This window comes from Erythrolamprus reginae, chromosome Z, assembly GCF_031021105.1.
Source record: "Erythrolamprus reginae isolate rEryReg1 chromosome Z, rEryReg1.hap1, whole genome shotgun sequence".
NCBI classification, from domain to species: domain Eukaryota; kingdom Metazoa; phylum Chordata; class Lepidosauria; order Squamata; family Dipsadidae; genus Erythrolamprus; species Erythrolamprus reginae.
The window spans coordinates 100,222,683-100,243,257 of NC_091963.1; the positions used below are offsets into that span (position 1 = coordinate 100,222,683).

Below are 20,575 nucleotides of genomic sequence, written 5' to 3' on the forward strand. Positions count from 1 at the left end.
GACTTTTCCAGCGTGAAGCCAAGCAAAGAAGCCAAGAGTTGCAGCGGATACCGAGGTTGATATATTTTGCCAAAATATATAATGTCAAAATTGCATTGTGTTTAATAAAAGTTAAGAACCGAATTTCTAATTGAATCAATAGGAGTACGGCTTGGTTCTTGGTGGAAGTAATTCCTCGTCAAATAGTAATCGTTGACATATTCCTGATCTTCCCAATTAGATTGGCCAATTCTTGGAGTAATTATAGGACAAAAATATGGATAGCAGTGTTAATATTTTCGGAATTCGTAACCTGCATCTCAATGCATCTCAAAGGACGTATTGGAAAAGGCTTTCCTTGAGGTCCAATTGAAAGATTTCAGCTACCATGGTTTTTAAGAAGAGTCCAGTACAAAAACCATTTTGTTATTTGACAGTAAAGACTATTCAGGGAGAAAGATGCCTTTGGCGATTGACTTGAAACTAAAAAAACAAAAGCAAAGACAATGGTTTTCTCGTGGGTTGAAAATATTGTTTGATTTTAGTTTTGAGTGGAATGGCAATGGCTTAAATCCCTGCTAAACTATTAAACTCACAGAATGACTTTTGGCTAGCCAATCTTTTAGGACTACTGAAATTATAACATTTGTGATGGCAACCATGCTCAATTTCTATGAAGAAAACTAGGTATAAAAACATAATTCTGCCCCCCCCCCAACACCAACTGTGAATGACCGGAGCATATTGGATTTCATAATAGAGGTCTGGAAAATGTTTGAAAGCCTTGGAGAATTTTAGTCCGTCTGATGATAGATAGCACTGAATTAAAAAATTAAAATTAAAAATGGGTGAAAGACGTTGTGTAATGTGATGTAATGTAAGTCACAACTATACATTCATAATTATTTTGTTTTTATTTGCCAAATTACATATAACATGAAAGTACTTTCAGAAATGACATGTTTAGGTAACTTAAAAGATTAAATATTGAGAGGATTTACTTTTTTGTACAAAATGAATTGGCAATTGTTCCCACCTACAGGTAGTTTTTCTTTTAATTTAATTTAATTTAATATAATTTATTCGACTTGAATGCCACCCAATCCTGTAGGACTCTAGGCGGCTTACCATAATTAAAAACAATACAATAATACAATAAGAAGTAAACAATAATGATAATTAAAACCCCATAACCCAAGCAACCCATTTTTAAAAACCAAAATCAATCTAACAACATACATATCAAACAAACATGAATTCGGGCACGTCTTTTGAGTCAGGCTTGGTCTTGATAGCATCTATACAAGTTTTGTTGCAATGATACAGAAGTTTTCTTCTTCCAGGATGTTTGGGCTTCCTAGGTCTCCCATCTAAATGTTAAACAAGTTCAACCCTACTTATTGTAGCTTCAGAACAAAGATCAGCTTGTTCATTAGTGCCATCTGTTAAGGCAAAATGTTCATGTATCTAGAAATAAACCCACCATGGACCTTCCTTCTGAGTAAAAGTTTAAGACTGCATTATTAGAATGAATCATATTTATAAGCTACATAAAGACATGTCCTAATTTTAACAAACCTTGACTGATTGATTCAGGAAAAATAATTATATACAATTCCCTATTCTAGTATCCTCAAATCATATCTTCTAGGACAGTGATGGCGAACCTTTTTTTCCTCAGATGCCGAAAGAGAGTGGGTATGCGCTATCGTGCATGCGCGAGTGCCCATTCCCATAATTTCATGCCTGGGGAGAACGAAAACAGCTTTCCCCCAGCCCCCAGAGGCCCTCTGGAGGCCGGAAATGGTCTCTTTCCCAACTTCTGGTGGGCCCATTGGTTAGTGTTTTGCCCTCCCCAGGCTCCAAAGGCTTCCCTGGAGCCGGGGGAGAGTTAAAATACCCTCCTCCATCCCCCCAGAGGCTCTCTGGAAGCCAGCTAGCCGGCACACATAAGCATGTTGGAGCTGAGCATGTTGGAGCAACGGCTCGCATGTCAACAGATATGGCTCCGCGTGGCACCTGTGGCACCTGTGCCATAGGTTCACCATCATTGTTCTAGGATATAAACAGGTCCCAAAACATGGCAACTTTAAGACTTGTGGACTTCAACTCCCAGAATTCTCCAACCAGCATAGAATTCTGGGAGTTGAAGTCCACAAGTCTTAAAAGTTGCCAAATTTGAAGACCTGTTTTAGATGCCTTGGTTACAATTTCTTTGTGCAATCTTTTTTCTGATAAACACATGAACTGGGAATTATAGAAATTGTAATCCATCACTTTTGTGCACTTTATATACACTAGGTTAATAAAGACTATATACTGCACTATTTTATATTCATATTTGTTTGATACTACAGGATGCAGATTTAGGAAGAGCCTCAATAATCAAGGCAGGATGAGTGAACAGACTTTTATTAGCACCAATACTGTTGGAGCGGACAGGTTGGTAGAGAAAAGAATGGTGATGGTGGCTTGGCAGGCAATTATATTTCATATATGGCAACCAATCCCTGGGCTTGAATCTTCCACTGGTGATTCACCCAATGGGAGCTGACCTGGCCAAGGACAGGGCATAATACCTCTCCCCATTTGGCAAATGAACACATAATCATCAAGGTAAGATGGCCTTTCGGAGCGGCGCAGTTCCTCACCAGTCACTGGAGATGCTGCGGAACAAATGTCCGTGGAAGGGACCCATGAAGTCGGCAAGAAACACGGTCCCTTGGGCACTTCCCAGATCCTCGGTTCGGAGGCTGGTGGTACAGACTGGGAGGCCTGACACTGTGAAACCCATGTTCCTATTTCCTCTCCGAAGACTCGGGGCGGCTCACAGGGTACAATATAAAACAATGTGTACACAAATCTAATTAATTTAAACTATAAACTAAGATCCCACAGTCAACCAACTCAGTCACAACCACACATAACATTTTGTAGTCGGGGGGGTGCATGATCTAATTGTGCCATGTCTGGAGACATAAGTCAGTCTTAAGACTCTTGCGAAAGACGAGGTGAGTGGAGGAAGTGCAAATCTCTGGAGGGAACTGATTCCAGAGGACCAGGGCCACCATAGAGAAGGCTCTTCCCCTAGGCCCCGCCAGACGACATCGTCTGGTCAACAGGACCTGGAGAAGGCCAACTCTGTGGGACCAAATTGGCCACTGGGATGTGTGCTGCAGAAGGCGGTCCCATACTTAATCTGGTCCAATGCCATGTAGGGCTTTATAGGTCATCACCAACATTTTGAATTGTGTCTGGAAACCAATCGGCAGCCAATGCAGTCCATGGAGTGTTGGAGAAACATGGGTATATCTAGGGAGACCCATGACCATTTTGTGGCCACATTCTGCACGATTTGAAGTTTCTGAACACTTTTCAGAGGTCGCTCCATATAGAGAGCAGTGCAGTAGTTGAACCTCGAGGTGATAAGGGCATGAGTGACTGTGAGCAGGGACTCCCTGACCAGATAGGGCTGCAACTGGTGCACCTGGCGAACCTGGGCGAACGCCCCCCTTGCCACAGCCGAAAGGTGATGTTCTAGAGTCAGCTGTGGATCGAGGAGGACGCCCAAGTTGCAGATCCTCTCTGAGGGGGTCAGTGATTTCTCCCCGGGTAATGGACGGACAGATCGAATTGTCCTTGGGAGGCAAAACCCACAGCCATTCCGTCTTGTCAGGGTTGAGTTTGAGCCTGTTGGCACCATCCAGACCCCAACAGCCTCCAGGCACCGGCAGATCACTTCCACTGCTTCGCCAAGTGGATCCGGTGTGAAGATGTACAACTCACCCCATGTCCTTGGATGATCTCACCCAACGGTTTCATGTAGATATTAAATAGCAGGGAGGAGAGTACCGATCCCTGAGGAACTCCACAAGGGAGGAACCTAGGGGTTGACCTTTGACCCCCCCCACTAACACTGACTGTGACCGACCAGAGAGGTAGGAGGAGAAGCACCATAGAACGGTGCCTCCCACTCCCAACCCCTCTAGTAGGCGCAGGAGGATACCATAGTCAATGGTATCGAAAGCCACTGAGAGGTCAAGGAGCACCAGGTTAGAGGATAAACCCCTATTCTGAGCCCACCAGAGATCATCCATCAGCGCGACCAAAGCAATTTCCGTGCTGTAATTGGGCCTGAATCCTGACTGTTGAGGGCCTAGATAATTGCTTCTTCCAAGGACCGCTGGAGCTGGAGTGACACCACCTTCTCAACAACCTTCCCCATAAAGGGAAGGTTGGAGACTGGATGGTAGTTATTGAGTATGGCTGAGTCCAGGGAAGGTTTCTTGAGGAGAGGGCACACCCGGACGATGCCAGGGTGACACTGCTAAGAAAAAAAGCAAAATATATTTTTACAAGAAAGCCTCCTGCCATGTTTTTCACTGAAGACTTCAATTAGGTTCAGTTGTGGACTCTGGCTAGTTGGTGGTGTTACCTTCCACTTGCCCAAAACGTTCCCAACAACTCAGTATAAACCCCTGCCATCCACTCTCTGCATTGAGTCCTACTGACTTAATGAACCACCTGCTAGGAAAAGTATGGGACTAAAGTCTAAATCCCCAACTAACACAGGAAAAATATCTTTATTATAAGAAAGCAGATTAATACAAAAATTTCAAATACATCTCCAGTTCTGCTGAGTATTTTGGCTTTTGAATTTTTTTCATTTTGATCTATAAGAGCATTGAGTTTAGATACATCAGCCCCTGCCTGCTTTTGACAGGGGTTTAAATAGGGAGCCCTTTTGGAAGGGAGCCAATCAGAATTTCCCTGCTCCACTTCCTTGTCGGACTGGAATGAAAACTTCCCAGCTTCTCAGGACATAATAATAATTTTCCTGGACCAGTCCAAAAACCATCTTAATCCAATATTTTGTTTCTCAGAGAGACTAAGAAGATGGTTCCGTAGTGCTCTGAACCACTGGATAAAAACCTACCAGTTTCAGGATTAAAATAGAAGAGAGTAATAATGGATGTCACCTACAATTCAAAGAATTTGATAAAATCTAATGAAATATAATTAAACTGTCAAGTTAATACAACAAATAAACAACAAATAAACAAAATAATCTAGGCAGATAGGTTTAATCTGTCCCTGAAAAAAACCCTATCTAGAATGAGGTTATTTCGAAATTAATAATTATAATTTAATAATAATTTATTAGATTTGTATGCCGCCCCTTTCTGAGGACTCCCTTATATGGAACTCCCTTATATGGAAGAAAACTTCCCTATAGAGCTATGGTTCCCAATGTGAGTCCTACGCCTTTATTGTAATATTATTTTTATATATTTTTACTTTCTATAAAGGTTCCCCTCTCACTATGGCTAGCTAGGGGGCGGTGCCCATCTCCGTTTCAAAGCCGAGGAGCCCGCGCTGTCCGAAGACGAACCCGTCTCCGGGGTCATGTGACCGCATGACTAATAAAACAGGTCAAAATGTGGGGGTACAAATAAGTAAGCAATTGTAAATAAGTAAGTCTTGCATCTTCCCTGTGATTTAGGGCAACTCTACTAGCAAGAGAGCCGGAGGAGATAAGAGATAGCTAGCTTAGTATTGGGGAACCTTTTTTCCACAAAGGCTCATGGGAATTTTAGTCCCACGCCCTCTTTTGCCATAATAAGGGATTTCTTAATTACACTGTTGCCTACAAGTCCCACGGCGCACTGCAGTTGAGCATCCAATCGCGGTTTGGCTTTGGGCACTGCGCAACCGCGTCAGTCGACGAGGCTTCCCTTTACCAAGATGGCGGACGACAGTGAGACAGCGGTGAAGGGGACAGAAGGCGAGGATAATAACCACCAACATTGCAGCGATTGTGAGAACGATGACGAGCACAATTACAACCAAAGGCAAGCGGATGCTGAGTCCGGTGGAGCAAAACTCCTCGGAGTGGAACCGCCGTAGTATTATTGTAGAAGGGTGGGAGGAAAGGAGGAACGTGGACGAGGCCTAGCCCACTTTCTTTTGCGTAGCACTTGATTGGGTGGGTGGGCTAGATATTGTATGCTGAATGGTTGGTTGCTTTGCCTATTTCCAAAGAAGCACCAATGGTCGCCGACCACAGTTGCCGACAGCAGCATGACTGGAAAAACTCCGCATTTGTCGGGCCCGACGCGTGTCCCGAGACCGTAATGGGACCATATCTTAGCTGAGATATTAGGTGACTTGGGCTAAATTAAGGTGTTGATTATGGCCGGGGATGGCTCGGGATGCTTTCTGTTTTTATAGAAGTAAAAAAAAAATACATAATCTCAGCTGAGTTTTGTATGCTTTAACAATGGCTTCTCAGAGTAGATCACGATTTTCCTTCCTCCAGCTCAGCTTCAAGGCAAGCCAGTACGAAAACAAAAGAAAATCAAATAATCATGTTGAAGTATTGGAAAATTAAGATTCTGTTTTAGAAAGGACAGAAACATGCAGTTTCTGATACCAAGTGATTTGTGTTGAGGTAATGATACGAAATGGGCATAGCATGGTTAAGGGATTGTTTATAACAGCAGAGGAAGTTGTCCATTTCCTTACAATGAAAACCTCAAACGCATCCTAAAAAAATATTTGCAAAGGCATGAATGTTTAAAAAAGGAAATTCAACAAGTTGAGGCAAAAATCATAATATAGGCAGACTGAAGTTAGTGGGAAAATATTTCAGAGTAAATTATGAATTGGCTAAGGCAGTGATTTTCAACCTTTTTTGAGCCGCGGCACATTTTTTACATTTACAAAATCCTGAGGCACACCACCAACCAAAATGACACAAAATGACACCCTAAGACACTCTCCTCTCTTTTTCCATTCCTGTCTCCTCCCATCCTTGTGTGTGTGTGTGTGTGTGTGTGTGTGTATACACACTCTTGAACCATTTCCAAAAACAGGTGATGGCTGGGTTTTTTTCTCTCTTATTCTTTGGGTGCTTTTTATCATATGCTTTAAATCAAGAGTCACTTCTCTCTCTCTTTTGTTTCTCTCTCTTTCCTCTCATTCTCTGTCTCAATCATTTTCTCATTTCTCTTTTTTCCTCCCCCCCTTTTTGCTCATTTCTCTCTCTCCCTTCCTCCCCTTTTCTCTCTCTCTCTCTTGCTTTCTTTCTCTCTCTCTCCTCTTGCCTTCTTTCTCTCACACTCTTGCTTTCTCTCTCTCTCTTTTCTTTCTCTCTTGCTTTCTCTCTCTCACTCTTTCTCTCTCTCTTTCTCACTCTCACTCTCTCAGCAAAAAGTTGCAAGACCGGAACCTGAGCTTCCTTCTTCGCGGCACACCTGACCATGTCTCGCGGTACACTAGTGTGCCACGGCACACTGGTTGAAAAACACTGGGCTAAGGCATACAAAATGTCAAGCTAAAATGTATTTGGCTATTTAAAAAAAAAAAAAATCCCAGCAGGAATTTTTAATTTATGCCACAGTGAATTGCATGACCTAGTCCTTGAATTGTACAGAATGTGCAAGCCTCTGATAATTGGCAACCCGGTATAGAACTGCTTGCTTTGGGATACAATATTCTTCTAAACTAGGTCAAACTGATACACAAGTAGCAAGTTTTCATAACATTGATAAGGCTCACATTCCTTTTACTATGCGTAACATCCTCCCTGCAACTAAAGGAAGGAAGGCTGTAAATGTATGCCAGTGTCCTCCAGTTAATATTGGTTCATTGATGGAAATATTCAGGTAATGAAAAGATAATAAATTTATTTAGATTTTCCTGTGGTTAGCAAATAAGAGATATTTTTACACAATAATAAGAGGAGTAATGTGCAGAGTTTCTTTGATAAGCCAATGTTTGAATGTTTATGACCTCTTTCTCAGTCAACTAGCCACCCCCATTTCCAAAGATGACACTGTCTACCTGTGTTTCTCACGAAACAAGCTTTTTATTGTGTAATTCTATTACTACTGTATAATGTGTGAAAATAGATTCCCCATTATGTTGCTACATAATGGGAAATAATTTATCTGCAAGGAGCTCCTACATCTTTAACAATTTCATGATTATCCAGAAATTAGCTAGGGCATTTCCTATCCATATACACTCTTGTACTGAAATGCAGTAGGAGCTGTACTGAATATTTGCCTATCATATCAGAGTGGGGGGAGAACCAGCAAAAAATAATAACTCTAGGCTCATTCACAAAAGAAACTGAGACCTCATATTTTTTTTGTAAATATGAGGCCTATTAAAATCAATCCACTACATCTGAGATTCAGACATCTTAGAAAATGATATTAATTCTCTCATCACAATGAGAATTGTAGCAATACAATTGCTGTGGTGGTGGTATGCTTGACACCTTTGATTACAGAATTCTTTTCAGCTGGCAATTCAGCTGTCAGAATCTGAATTAATTCAGTCTTGTTAATGTGTGTAATAAAAATTTTCCCTTGTAGAATGTGACCTGTATTTTTGTTTTAAAAATCGAATATATAGAAGCAATACAGCTACTCTTTGTTTATGGCACGTTAAAGACTAAACTGAAGAGAATGGAATTTGGAGATTATATTTTATATGGAATGTCAAAGATTGATTTTAAACATCTGATTCCATTATGGAATTCAAAGCAGTATTTAACATTGCATTGATCCAGATGTACTTTGTTTCAATACAGTTTGTGTATAATGTGATTTTGGGGCATTCAGATGAGCCAAATTAGCACAAGTGCTATGACTCTACTCTTCCTGTCTGGCTGTGTAATTTTGCATTACATATATTCATTTGTTTAAAAAGTTATTATTCCAGTTATACCTGAAAAGTTACATGAAGCAATTCAAAAATCGGTAAAACATTGACAATAATAAAACAATTTAAAAAAAAAAAAAAACACAGATTTAGGACAAAGGTTTATAGCCTACTTTGCTTCGTTTCCCGATTTCTCTACTTTATTTTCCCATGCAGCTGGAGTATGTTCAGATGATGATTTGAGGATACAGGCAGATTCATATTCCAACATTATTTTAATCAGGTGTTCTGTTTTCAGATTATACATCAAACCCAACATTTTAATTAATCTTAATACTACAAATGTTTCTATGCTATGGATATATGTTCAAGGGTACCATTGAACATATTTACAATTAGCCAGATCCTTATTTTCCAGGAGTGACCATAATTTAAATTGACATATCATATCTAATAAAAACTGCTTCTGGTCATAACATCTTTTTTTAAAAACACATTCACAATGTGGTGTGTGTGTGTGTGTGTGTGCTTTTGAATCTAGCTTGGCTTTCTAGGTGGCTTTCTTACCTTAAATAGAGTAATTCCATATTCCAAGGGTTTTTAAAAAATTGACTCTGAGTTCAATCTGAAATTTATCTAGTCCATCTCTATTCCCAGAGTACTTAGAACAGAAAATATTTTGTGTACTGTAGTATATTTTCCATGTGAAGAGGTAAACGGGATGTGATATTTATAATGTTTTTGTGGAATCTTGTGGAACTTTATAATTAATTACTATTTGAGCAAGATGAAACTGTGATATTTCAGAAAGTGGTTAGTGAAGGGGGGTAACAAAAATTTCCTTGAATTTAGTTTCAGGTAGTTTCAGGCAGTTATCTCTTGCATTAGACACAGAATAATACTGTACTTTGGGTTATTAAATGTTGAGATTTCAAGACAAATCAACAATAAATGTCTCTGCCCAGTAATAATAACGCATCTCCTAGTTGGCCTTGAAAATATATGTGTAACAAAGCTTTGATTTGTTAGTTTATTCCCTCGAAGTAAGGGAAGTGATAGTGAAACATAAGCTGGCAATCTCTTTAATAGGGGAAGGTGAATAGTTCATTGTGTTTGCCTATGTCAGTGATGGTGAGCCTTTTTTGGCTCCGGTGCCAAAAGGGTGTGCATACACACAATAGCATGCATATATATGCCCACACCCATAATGCAAAGCCCTCACCCGTGCATGTGCACAACCCCTTGCTCTGCCCTCCTGTGCATGTGGACACCCCTCACTGAAGCCTCCAGACTTCTGGTAGGCCCATTGGGCCATTTTTTGCCATCTCCAGGGTTCAGGAAGCCTGGGTAAAGCGAAAATGGCTGAAAAGGAGGCAGAAAATCAGCAGAACAATGCGCACATGCGTGCTGGAGCTGACATAGGACAATGCCTCGCTTGCCCTCAGATATGGCTCCACATGCCACCCATACCATAGGTTCGCCATCTTTGGCCTATGTGTTTATATTCTTAGACTTGACCACTGAAGTCAATTGCTATCAAAAGTATAAATAAAAAAGTATAAATTGTCTGAAGTTAGTACATATTATTTAGAAAATATATGATTTTCTAATTCGGAAAACTAATCAACTTTTGTTTAAATGAAAAATGTAAATGCACACCACATGATTTGAAACTCATTTTGTTTGCTTTGATTAAATAGGTAAGTTCACCCTGCTAGAAGTTGACTAAATGGATTCTCTCTGTTCAGGTATCTAAGTACAAAAGTGTTGTAATCAAAATATTGGCCTGGAATAGTCAGCTGTCAATACAAAAGCTCATCAGATGACTTTAGACTAGTTATTTCTCTTAATGCAGTGCAGTTGTTAGGAAAAATTGGAGCATGGGTGCATGTAAAGAAAAAAATTGTCTGGAAAACATTAATATAAACTCCCACTGATGCTGAGACAAAAATATAAGTACAGGTATGTTTTAATGAGATAACAATGTAGACTGGAAATCTTTTCTGTGTTCATAATTTTTATATCATTTATTGAAAATGTTAACTAGACAGGTATTTACTATTCTATTGTTTATATGTCTTGGAGTATTGAAAATAAGGGAAGAAACTATTCTATTAATATTAATTACAATTTTGAATGATTACAAGCAATAAATTATTTGAAATTTTCATACAAAAGGTAGTCTAGATTAAAAAATGCTTCAGGTATCATCAACAGTAAACTTATATTTAAATTTACTCTGGAATACATGGAGCAACTCTTTCTTCTATTGTTATCCAAATACAAGACAGTAATGTCATTAACAACAAGTTCAATAGAAAGCTGGAAAAGAAACGTTTCCTGTCAAAAATAACTTATCTCTGGATTGAACATATAAACATGCAATAATTTCCATGAGTAAAAATTAGATTTAAGTGGAATATTGTAATGTAATGAGCAATCTAAAACTTAATTAAAATCTCCCAAATTATCTGATCCACAGTCCAACTAATGGTGTTAAAATACATGTAATAAAATAATTGGAAAATATTTAGCAGGATGATAGTAAGGAATTTAATAAGTTTATTAGTTTAAAATACGTTTTTAAATTATTTGTTCCTTGATCTATTTCAAATTTTGAACACTAGTTAGAATTACTATACCACTAGCAGATTATGAATTTCTGCTAATTCTTTTAGGAGAATGAGTTTGGGGGAAAAAAATAATAATACATCATTAGGTTGCCCAGATTCAGAAGCTTCTCCATCCCTTTTATAGCAGAAAACTGTAAAAGATGTCATTTACTGTAGAACTGAAGGTCAAAGAAAAAACATATGCAGTGATCCCCCGCTCGTTGCGAGGGTTCCGTTCCAGGACCCCCCGCAACGAGCGGGTTTTCGCGAAGTAGCGCTGCGGAAGTAAAAACACCATCTGCGCATGTGCAGATGGTGTTTTAAACTTCCGCAGCGCTAGCGAGGAGCCGAAGATTGGGGGGCGGCGCAGCTCTTTTAAAACATCGCCGCCGACATGGGGGGCTCGCTAGCACCCCCCCGAACCCCCAACCCGGGTTTGGGGGGGTGCTAGCAAGCCCCCCATGTCGGCGGCGATGTTTTAAAAGAGCCGCGCCGCCCCCCAATCTTCGGCTCCTCAGCGGCGAGCGAGCGAAGCCAAGCCGGCAGCAATGTCGCCGCCGCTGCAGCCAATGCGCACTACGATCTTCCGGGCCAGCCAGGCTCAGTCACGGAAGGCAGCCGCTTGGCCCGGGATGCTGGGCCGAGAGGAGCCGGGCTTGATCCGCTGAGCCTGGCTGGCCCGGAAGATCATAGCGCGCGTTGGCTGCAGCGGCGGCGACATTGCTGCCGGCTTGGCTTCGCTCGCCGCTGCAACCAACGCGCGCTACGATCTTCCGGGTCAGCCAGGCTCAGTCACGGAAGGCAGCTGCTTGGCCCGGGATGCTGGGCCGAGAGGAGCCGGGCTTGATCCGCTGAGCCTGGCTGGCCCGGAAGATCGTAGCGCGCATTGGCTGCAGCGGCGGCGACATTGCTGCCGGCTTGGCTTCGCTCGCCGCTGCAACCAACGCGCGCTACGATCTTCCGGGCCAGCCAGGCTCAGTCACGGAAGGCAGCTGCTTGGCCCGGGATGCTGGGCCGAGAGGAGCCGGCCTTGATCCGCTGAGCCTGGCTGGCCCGGAAGATCGTAGCGCGCGTTGGCTGCAGCGGCGAGCGAAGCCAAGCCAGCAGCAATGTCGCCGCCGCTGCAGCCAACGCGCGCTACGATCTTCCGGGCCAGCCAGGCTCAGCGGATCAAGCCCGGCTCCTCTCGGCCCAGCATCCCGGGCCAAGCGGCTGCCTTCCGTGACTGAGCCTGGCTGGCCCGGAAGATCGTAGCGCGCGTTGGCTGCAGCGGCGGCGACATTGCTGCCGGCTTGGCTTCGCTCGCCGCTGCAACCAACGCGCGCTACGATCTTCCGGGCCAGCCAGGCTCAGTCACGGAAGGCAGCTGCTTGGCCCGGGATGCTGGGCCGAAAGGAGCCGGGCTTGAAGATCGCAGCACGCGTTGGCTGCGGTGGCGAGGGCTTGCGATGGAGGGTGGAGGAAGCGGCCATGGGAGGGCGAGCTGCCTCAGGGAGGAGGATCGGGCGGGACCAGGTGGGGGCTGGAATTTCTCCGCTGGGAAGAAGCGGCCAGGGCGAAGGGCGGGCGAGCGGCGAAGGGCGGGCAAGCGGGTGCTGGGGAGGGCTTCTCGCCCTCCCGCCAGCAAGAGGGGGAGCGAACGGCGTGGGCAGGCGAAGGGCGGGCGAGCGGCAGCGAGGAGTTTGCGTGGGCGGTGGGGAAACTCCTCGCTGATGCCAGCAAGAGGGGGAAGACCCAGGGAAGCCGCCCAGCAGCTGATCTCCCGGTTGCCATCTACGCATGCGTGCCCATAGAAAAAAAGGGCACGCATGCGTAGATGGTATTTTGACTTCCGGGTTGAAAAATCGCAAATTACCCTGTTCGCAATGGTCGGGGACGCAATAACCGGGGGATCACTGTGCTGTATTGGCAGTTGTATTTGTGGGTAAAAATTAAAAATAATAATTTGGAACTAGTCCATTTAAAAAAAAAAGTAAATAAAATACATAACATTAAAACTAAAAGAACCCTTAACCCCACTGCCAAATGTTCTTCTATGATTTCTGGATGCACTGTGCAAAAATAATAACTCGGGATTTGCTGAGTCAAATCAACTTATTCCACTCTTTAAGAACCTGAAAAATTTGAGGAAGCATCTCCCAGATCTACTGTTCTTTTAATAACTCAGACCCATCTTAGCAACAGCGGGATCGAAAAACTTCTTATACCTGTATCAGGTGAGATAATTGAAACATTGCAGGAAAAAACCCTCAACCCTTTTGGTTTAAGTTGTAAACAAGATTTACTGAATAGCTTTCCCTTCAGAATTATCTGTATAGGAAGAACTGACCAAAAAAATAACCTCCACCATTTTTGTTTCCTACTCAAGGGCTCCTGTTTGCTGTGAAAATATTCAATACAATGTAGTCATAGTGTAACCCAAAGTAATCTCAGAGCAATGGATTAGGTTTTTGAGCTGAATAAAAATGAAAGGATATGAGTGTTTTGAATTTCAATTCCATATTCTGGCTAGACTGACTAAAATCATAGAAATAAATAGGTCTTGCTCAGAGTTTTAGGAATATTTAGAAAATGATAGTGATGTTTGCAATGAAGGCATATAAGGAGGTTATTTTGTTTTCTTTCAAAGCTTATCCCATCTGTTGCAAGTTGTTTTTTAGAGTCATTCTTACCATGTGATTTAATCACATGAAGGAGCTTTTCATTTTTTAAATCACATCTTAGATAGTGAATATTTTCATTCAGATGATCCAGATTGGTTTTTATGTGCATAAATCCAGTAATTCTGAACATTTAAATGCAATGAAGAGAGAGAGCATTCAAGATAGTTAAAAGCTCAGTTAGGTTTTCTTTTCTTTAGGGTTCAGATTAATTTGGTTGACGCTTCTCTGACAATTGTCATCATAACAAGCTATTCTCTGCCATGTGACCTAACATTGAATTGATGTACCTTAAGCAAGGCTATGCTTAATATGGCTAAGTCAATTTCCAAATGACTCAGGTTCCATTCTGCATTCTTTTAGTGCAACCTAGCTTGTATAACTCAGTGGTTTGTTTTGGAGAAAGAAAAGTGTAGATCTATGGGAATCCAAATGGACACTGAACAACTTTAACATTCCTGGAAGGAAACCATTTCTAGAATATGAGTTAAATATGATTTCATTTGAATGAAAACAGCATTATAAGTAGTGTTCACTTAATAACCATATTTGGAACTGGTAATTCCATCACTAAGCAACATGATCATTAAACATGATCACAACAAGCTTACAATCTCACTTATCCTGTCATCATTAAGTGAATCACCCATGTTCATGAAGCATAATTTGATTTAAGCAGCTTGTGATTTTGTTGCTGATTTCTCCATTGACTGCTTTTTGGAAACCAGCTGTGAAGTATGCAAATAGCACCCACATAGCTGTGGAACATTGCAACTGTTCCAACACTTGCTGATTGCAAAGTACTCAAGTCTTGACCATGTGGCCATGGGAACATATAAGGACTAGTCATAAAGTTTCTTTTAACTGAATGGTCCCCAAACAGTCCAACCATTAAGGGAGGAATAATAAAGTATTAATATATTACTAATTGTTGAATTAATGAATAAAAAGAATATGTGTATCTTCATTATGAGCACAAAACAATTTTTTATTGAAATGTTTACAATTTGTCAAATTTATAAAGGTAAAAGCTTTCCAATCTAGTTGTATCCAACTTTTAGGGGCTGATGCTCATCTCTTTTTCATCCCATCACATGGCACTTGGGTCTTAAATCTGAGCTGTCAACTTTCTGGCTAACAAGCTCAGCATCTTTAACCGCTGAGCCACTGCAACCCTCATATCAGATTTATATAGCTACCCATTTCAAAAGTGACTGAGCAGCATATTATAGTTCTTATGTTTTAAATTGTAGTTTAAAGAAAACCTGTTTGCCTCACTTCATTGAGAAATGATTAACACCTTGTATTTTTTTCCTGTGTGCTAGATATAAGACTAAAAATGTTTTTTGGGGTTCGCCTAGGTCAGAACCTAGGCTTCCTGACAAATCATAAAACACAAGCATAGACCCCAAAAAACTCTTTATTTCAGTGGCTGTGAATTATGTTCATTCCCAGCCATAATAAGTCCCAAACAATTAATTAGTCTGAAATAAGTCTGCCAAGGTACTTTGAAGGAAGACTGATAAGCAACAACCTTTATGTCTCTTCACATGCTGCCAAAGATCTAATAGGCAAGTAGCTTTGCAAAGCCAAACAGAGCAAAGTCCAAAAGAATCTGATGAATTACATGGACAAGAATTGATCCAAGTTGCTTCCCGCAACAAGCACATTATGTTGCTCCTGTTTTATGTCTTATGAGAGGGGCCAATCATCTCCAAGCCTTACTCCAGAGTAGCCCCTTTCTTCCATAACTGTTCTTGCCTTCTGGCAGCTCTGTACATGCGTGCATTGAGAACAGTCTTTGGAGAAGGGTGGCATACAAGTCTAATAAATAATAATAAAAAATAATGACAGCCTCCCCCTGTTCTTCTGCCCTGCTCATGTCAGCCTCTGGAGGCTCTGGAGTCAGCACAGAACTCCCAGAATTAACTTCCGGTTGGCCCCTTGGGCTGTTTTTTGCTATACCCAGGTTCAGGAGGTTTTCCTAAAGCCTGGGGAAAGCGGAAATGGCTGAAAAGAAGCCCAAAAATCAGCTGGCGGATGTGACATAGGGAAACACTTCACATGCTTTCAGATATGGCTCTGTGTACCACCTGTGTCACGTGTGCCATAGATTCGGCATCACTGCACTGTTACATTTGTTTCCTTTATTGTGTGTGGTTTCAGTCACTGGGAGACATTTGTACATCCAGCGGGACATCTTGCTTATTTTTGTTCTTAGCATGCAGCACATGGCATGGTTCTCATTTTAAGATAAAATAGATTTAAAAAGAGTACTGTTTTTACTGTTTAGGACAATTTTTACTTCATCTTTTTCATCTAGAATAGGAGTCCCAGTCTCTGATCCACTGACCAGTATCGGTCTGTGGCCCTTTAGGAGTGGGATACACAAGACGAGCTATAAAGCTTTGTTTGCGCATATGCAGGATTACCATATTTTTGGAGTATAAGACGCACCGGAGTATAAGACACACCTTAGTTTTTGGGAAGGAAGGAAAATAGGGAAAAGAATCTGCTTATCAGGTATTCATCTGGCTAGCGTCCTTAGTCTGGTCAGCTTCAGCAAATTATTTTATCCCCTGATTAGGGCTTTTAAAAAACTTTATTCAGAGAGAGTAACAATGAAAGAGCTTGCAAGCCAGTAAAAGCTGGGAACATCATTAGCACCTGAAAAGAAACATTTGGAGCAAGTAGAGCAATGGAAAAAAACCTGCAAAGACTTAGGGCTTGGAAAACATTCTTTGCAGGGAGTAAAAATGAAAGAGCTTGCAAGCAGGTAAGAGCTGGGAACATTGCTAACACTTGGTTAGGGCTGGAAAGAAACATTTGGAGTAAGTAAAGCAATGAAAAAAAAAGCTACCAAGACAGGGTTTGGAAAACATTCTTCACAGAAAGTAACAATGAAAGAGCTTGCAAGCAGGTAAAAGCTGGGAAGATTATTGGCAGTTAGTTAGGGCTGGGTGGAGGGGGAGCTACATTCAGAGTATAAGATGCACCCAAATTATCAGCCTCTTTTATGGAGTAAAAAGGTGCGTTTTATATACTCCGAAAATTATGATAGATTTCATGTGTGAAACCCCTACTCCCCTTCCCATCGCCATTTCTGGTCCATGAAACCCAAAAGGTTAGGGACTGCTGATCTAGAATGTAAGACTGACACACTGCAATTGCATTTCTCTATTTTCTTTAGTTGTATTCAGCTTATCTGTGGGGGGTTTTTTAATTCTCTATTTGAACACTCCGTGTGTTCAGTGATTGAGTTTATGCAGTAGTAAGTCGTAACGGGATGTATTTTACCGTTTTATGTATATTGATTGCCATATTTACAGCTAACGCAAAGAAAAAAGAAAAAAGAATCACAACATTTTTGATAATAGGACATTATGTGAGCTATATGGAAAGTGTTTTATTTTCTATAGAATTGTGGTTAATCTGTGCTACAGAACTTTATATCTTTACATCATAGCTTAGTTTCTTTGTTCATTTCTCCACTATATACAGTACAACCGAAAGCATGCAGATTCCTTATCACCTTAATATTTTGCCCAGACTTCTGCTATCTCTCTAGGAAAGTTTATTTGCTCAACGTATTGTAGCTGATTAAACATGTATTTGTCAAGTACAATTTATGCCAACTTCTACATTTGAGCGGATATGATTCAACAGACAATATATTAGAGAGAGATTTGATGCAATGTTTTTAAATTTCAAGAAGTTCAATTTCTGTTGAAAGGAACATTTTAATAACCAGTGAAGCAAGCTATTTTGGGAAGTTCTGGATCGTCTGCCATAATGTTTTTATAGCAGAAGCTAAAAGTGATAATAATGTTCAATTACTTAAAGAATGAACCACATTACAGACTTCTAAAACAATTCTGACCAGTCTCCATTTACGATACAAGTAGCCCTTGTGATAGCAACAGTAATGGAGTCTGAAGTGGACTGCTTCATTAAGATACCTCTTCTCTGCTCTCCGTAGTGCATGCTAACTTGGCGCTAACACTATCAATTCTGAGGGAGCTAAAGTTATTTCTAGTGAAAAGAAACCCTTCTGATTTGCTTCTCACTGGTAACCTTAGTTGACCCAGCATTAGCTGCGTTAGCATAAAGCTACCATGGCCCAACAATGGATTGACCTTTTCTAGGCAACTTCCTGAGCCCTTGATAGCTTCAAAAGTTAAGTGAACAATGACTGGGGATGGGCAGGAATGTGTAAAATCCAAAGTAGACCTAGTGCCTGTGGCGACGCAGTAAGGAAGGATGGAGAGAAATGGATGGGCATGCTGGAGCATCTCTACAGACAGTTGTAAGGGCAAATGAATGCAGGGGACTGCAGGCATTATAACTATGAAATGGGATAGTATGTAGTTTTGTGGAGGTTAGTTGTAACTTTGAACAGTCATTAAATGGCTTTTTGTACCTCGAATATCGCTGTTCTTTTGCCAGACCCATCCTCGAATACAGCTCATCTGTTTGGAACCCATATCACATATCAGACATTAACACCTTTGAAAATGTCCAAAGATACTTCACCAGAAGAGCCCTTCACTCCTCCACTCGAAATAGAATACCCTATGAGACTAGACTTTCAATTCTGGGCCTAAAAAGTTTAGAACTAAGACGCCTTAAACAAGATCTAAGTATTGCCCAGAAGATCATATGCTGCAACGTCCTGCCTGTTGGCATCTACTTCAGCTTCAACCACAACAACACAAGAGCACACAACAGATTTAAACTTAATATTAACTGCTCCAAACTTGACTGTAAAAAATATGACTTCAGTAACCGAGTTGTCGAAGCGTGGAACTCATTACCGCACTCCATAGTGTCATCCCCAAACCCCCAACACTTTACCCTTAGATTATCTACGGTTGACCTATCCAGATTCCTAAGAGGTCAGTAAGGGACGAGTACAAGTGCACTAGAGTGCCTTCCGTCCCCTGTCCTATTGCTCTCCTGTATCTCCTATACCTTTCTTCTATTCCTATATCTCTTCTTGTATTCTTTCATTGATATGTTCTATTCCTATAACTTCTCTTCTATTCTTTTAGATATATTTTACTATGAGTATCTCCTCTTTAACCTTCATCATGTATTTTACTATGTGTATATAGATATATACCCACTAAAACCCTCATTGTGTATTGGACTAAATAAATAAATAAATAAAATAAAATAAATTCTAGTATAAGCTAAATTAACGGACAAGAGAATTATAGGCCAAAACAACTAGAAGGCACCAAATTGACAACTCCTGCTATGTATGGTTACAAACAAGGTTTTCATCGCAGTCACAAGACCTTATTAGTGCCTTATGCCAATTCTAAATTCAAGAATGATGAGGAGTACTATTTGTTGATACCAAGTGATTTCCAATAAGGATTTTCAACTCTTTAATTATTTCAAAATAACAACAAAAACAATCACTTATTCTATTTAAATGAAGCCATTAAAATATTCAAAAGAACTGACATACGGTAAATGTTTCATCAAAGGTTGTTGGAAGAATTTTAAAATGGAATCTGTCGGAAACAAATCTGCTGAAGTAGACGATCAATGGTAATATTTGTCTACAATGATTGCTATTCTGCAGTGTTGCAGAAGAACATATATTTGGAAAATGGTTCATAATAATTCATAATTTAAAGTTGTAGGTCGGGATAAACAAAAGCTTCTATTAGATATGTCTTCAAAATCTTCACAATCTTTCTCTCCCCTCATTATGCCACTGAATACATGCCATATCACCAAAACATCCCATGTTGCCTTGACAACCAAATATTATTTAAAGTAAAATCTCCAGCACAGAAGGATTGCCCACACTGCAAGATTATAATTTTATTGTGTTGATAAATAATTATATGCTATATTGTTATTAATGTAATAATCATTAAGATTATTAGTCTATAAATCTTAATTCTAAGTTCAATAACAATAGTGTATGCTGTATTGATTGTATGGAATTGTATTATAAGTTGCTATATTTTGAGGTTTTTTACATTATTGCCATAATATCATTAAGAAAGGAAAATGTGTTGCATCAGAGTAATAGCCAAGCAAGTGACATTACTCATGCAAACAAATGATATCATATGCTATGATCAACCTTTTTCATTTCCTCACAAAACTGGAATGCATATTAAAGATTTCTTGAACATCAAAGGAAAAGTTACTAATTGTATGCAACAGGTAATTTAATTCCAGTCATTCCATTCATAGGACAAAAAGCCAGTCCAACATATTCCTTTGATTACCTCATCTTTTACCATGAGACGTTGATTATATTTGGCCATAATATCTATGTTCAAAGAGGGGTTCTAACTTACCTCGCTGCCAATTCGCTTCCTCCCGTACCATGTAGATGTGTGCAGATGCAGTGGCAAAAAATCTCCCCCACCACACACCTTTTAAAAAAGAAGCTGAAAACAAGATGGTAACCGCATCCAGAGTGTCAGGAACTCACTTTTGTGGATTTTTGGGCAATCTTTCAATCCAGTAGAAACTGATTCTGATTTGAAAGCCAATGAAATGCAGTTGATATTTGCATATTAGTAAGCCAGTTAAGGATATTATGAATAGTATGAGAACTGTAAGGATGTTAATAACCTTAGGAGAATACTTGCCTAAGGTTATCTTCAAACTAGAGTAGCA

General features: G+C 40.6%; 1 protein-coding gene across 2 annotated transcripts in view; it reads left to right on the forward strand.

The window, feature by feature from the left end:
* The first annotated feature begins 5,679 nt into the window (after positions 1–5,679).
* Positions 5,680–20,575, forward strand: part of NMT1 (N-myristoyltransferase 1) — a 45,058-nt gene continuing 30,162 nt past the window's right edge. The window contains exon 1 of one of the 2 annotated variants that reach the window (XM_070727985.1): positions 5,680–5,831. In XM_070727985.1, the coding sequence (XP_070584086.1) occupies positions 5,725–5,831 (107 nt within the window). In that variant the 5' untranslated portion in view covers positions 5,680–5,724. Of the gene's footprint in view, positions 5,832–6,038; positions 6,143–20,575 lie in introns of those variants that run through there. The other variant, XM_070727986.1, reaches the window with a different exon arrangement.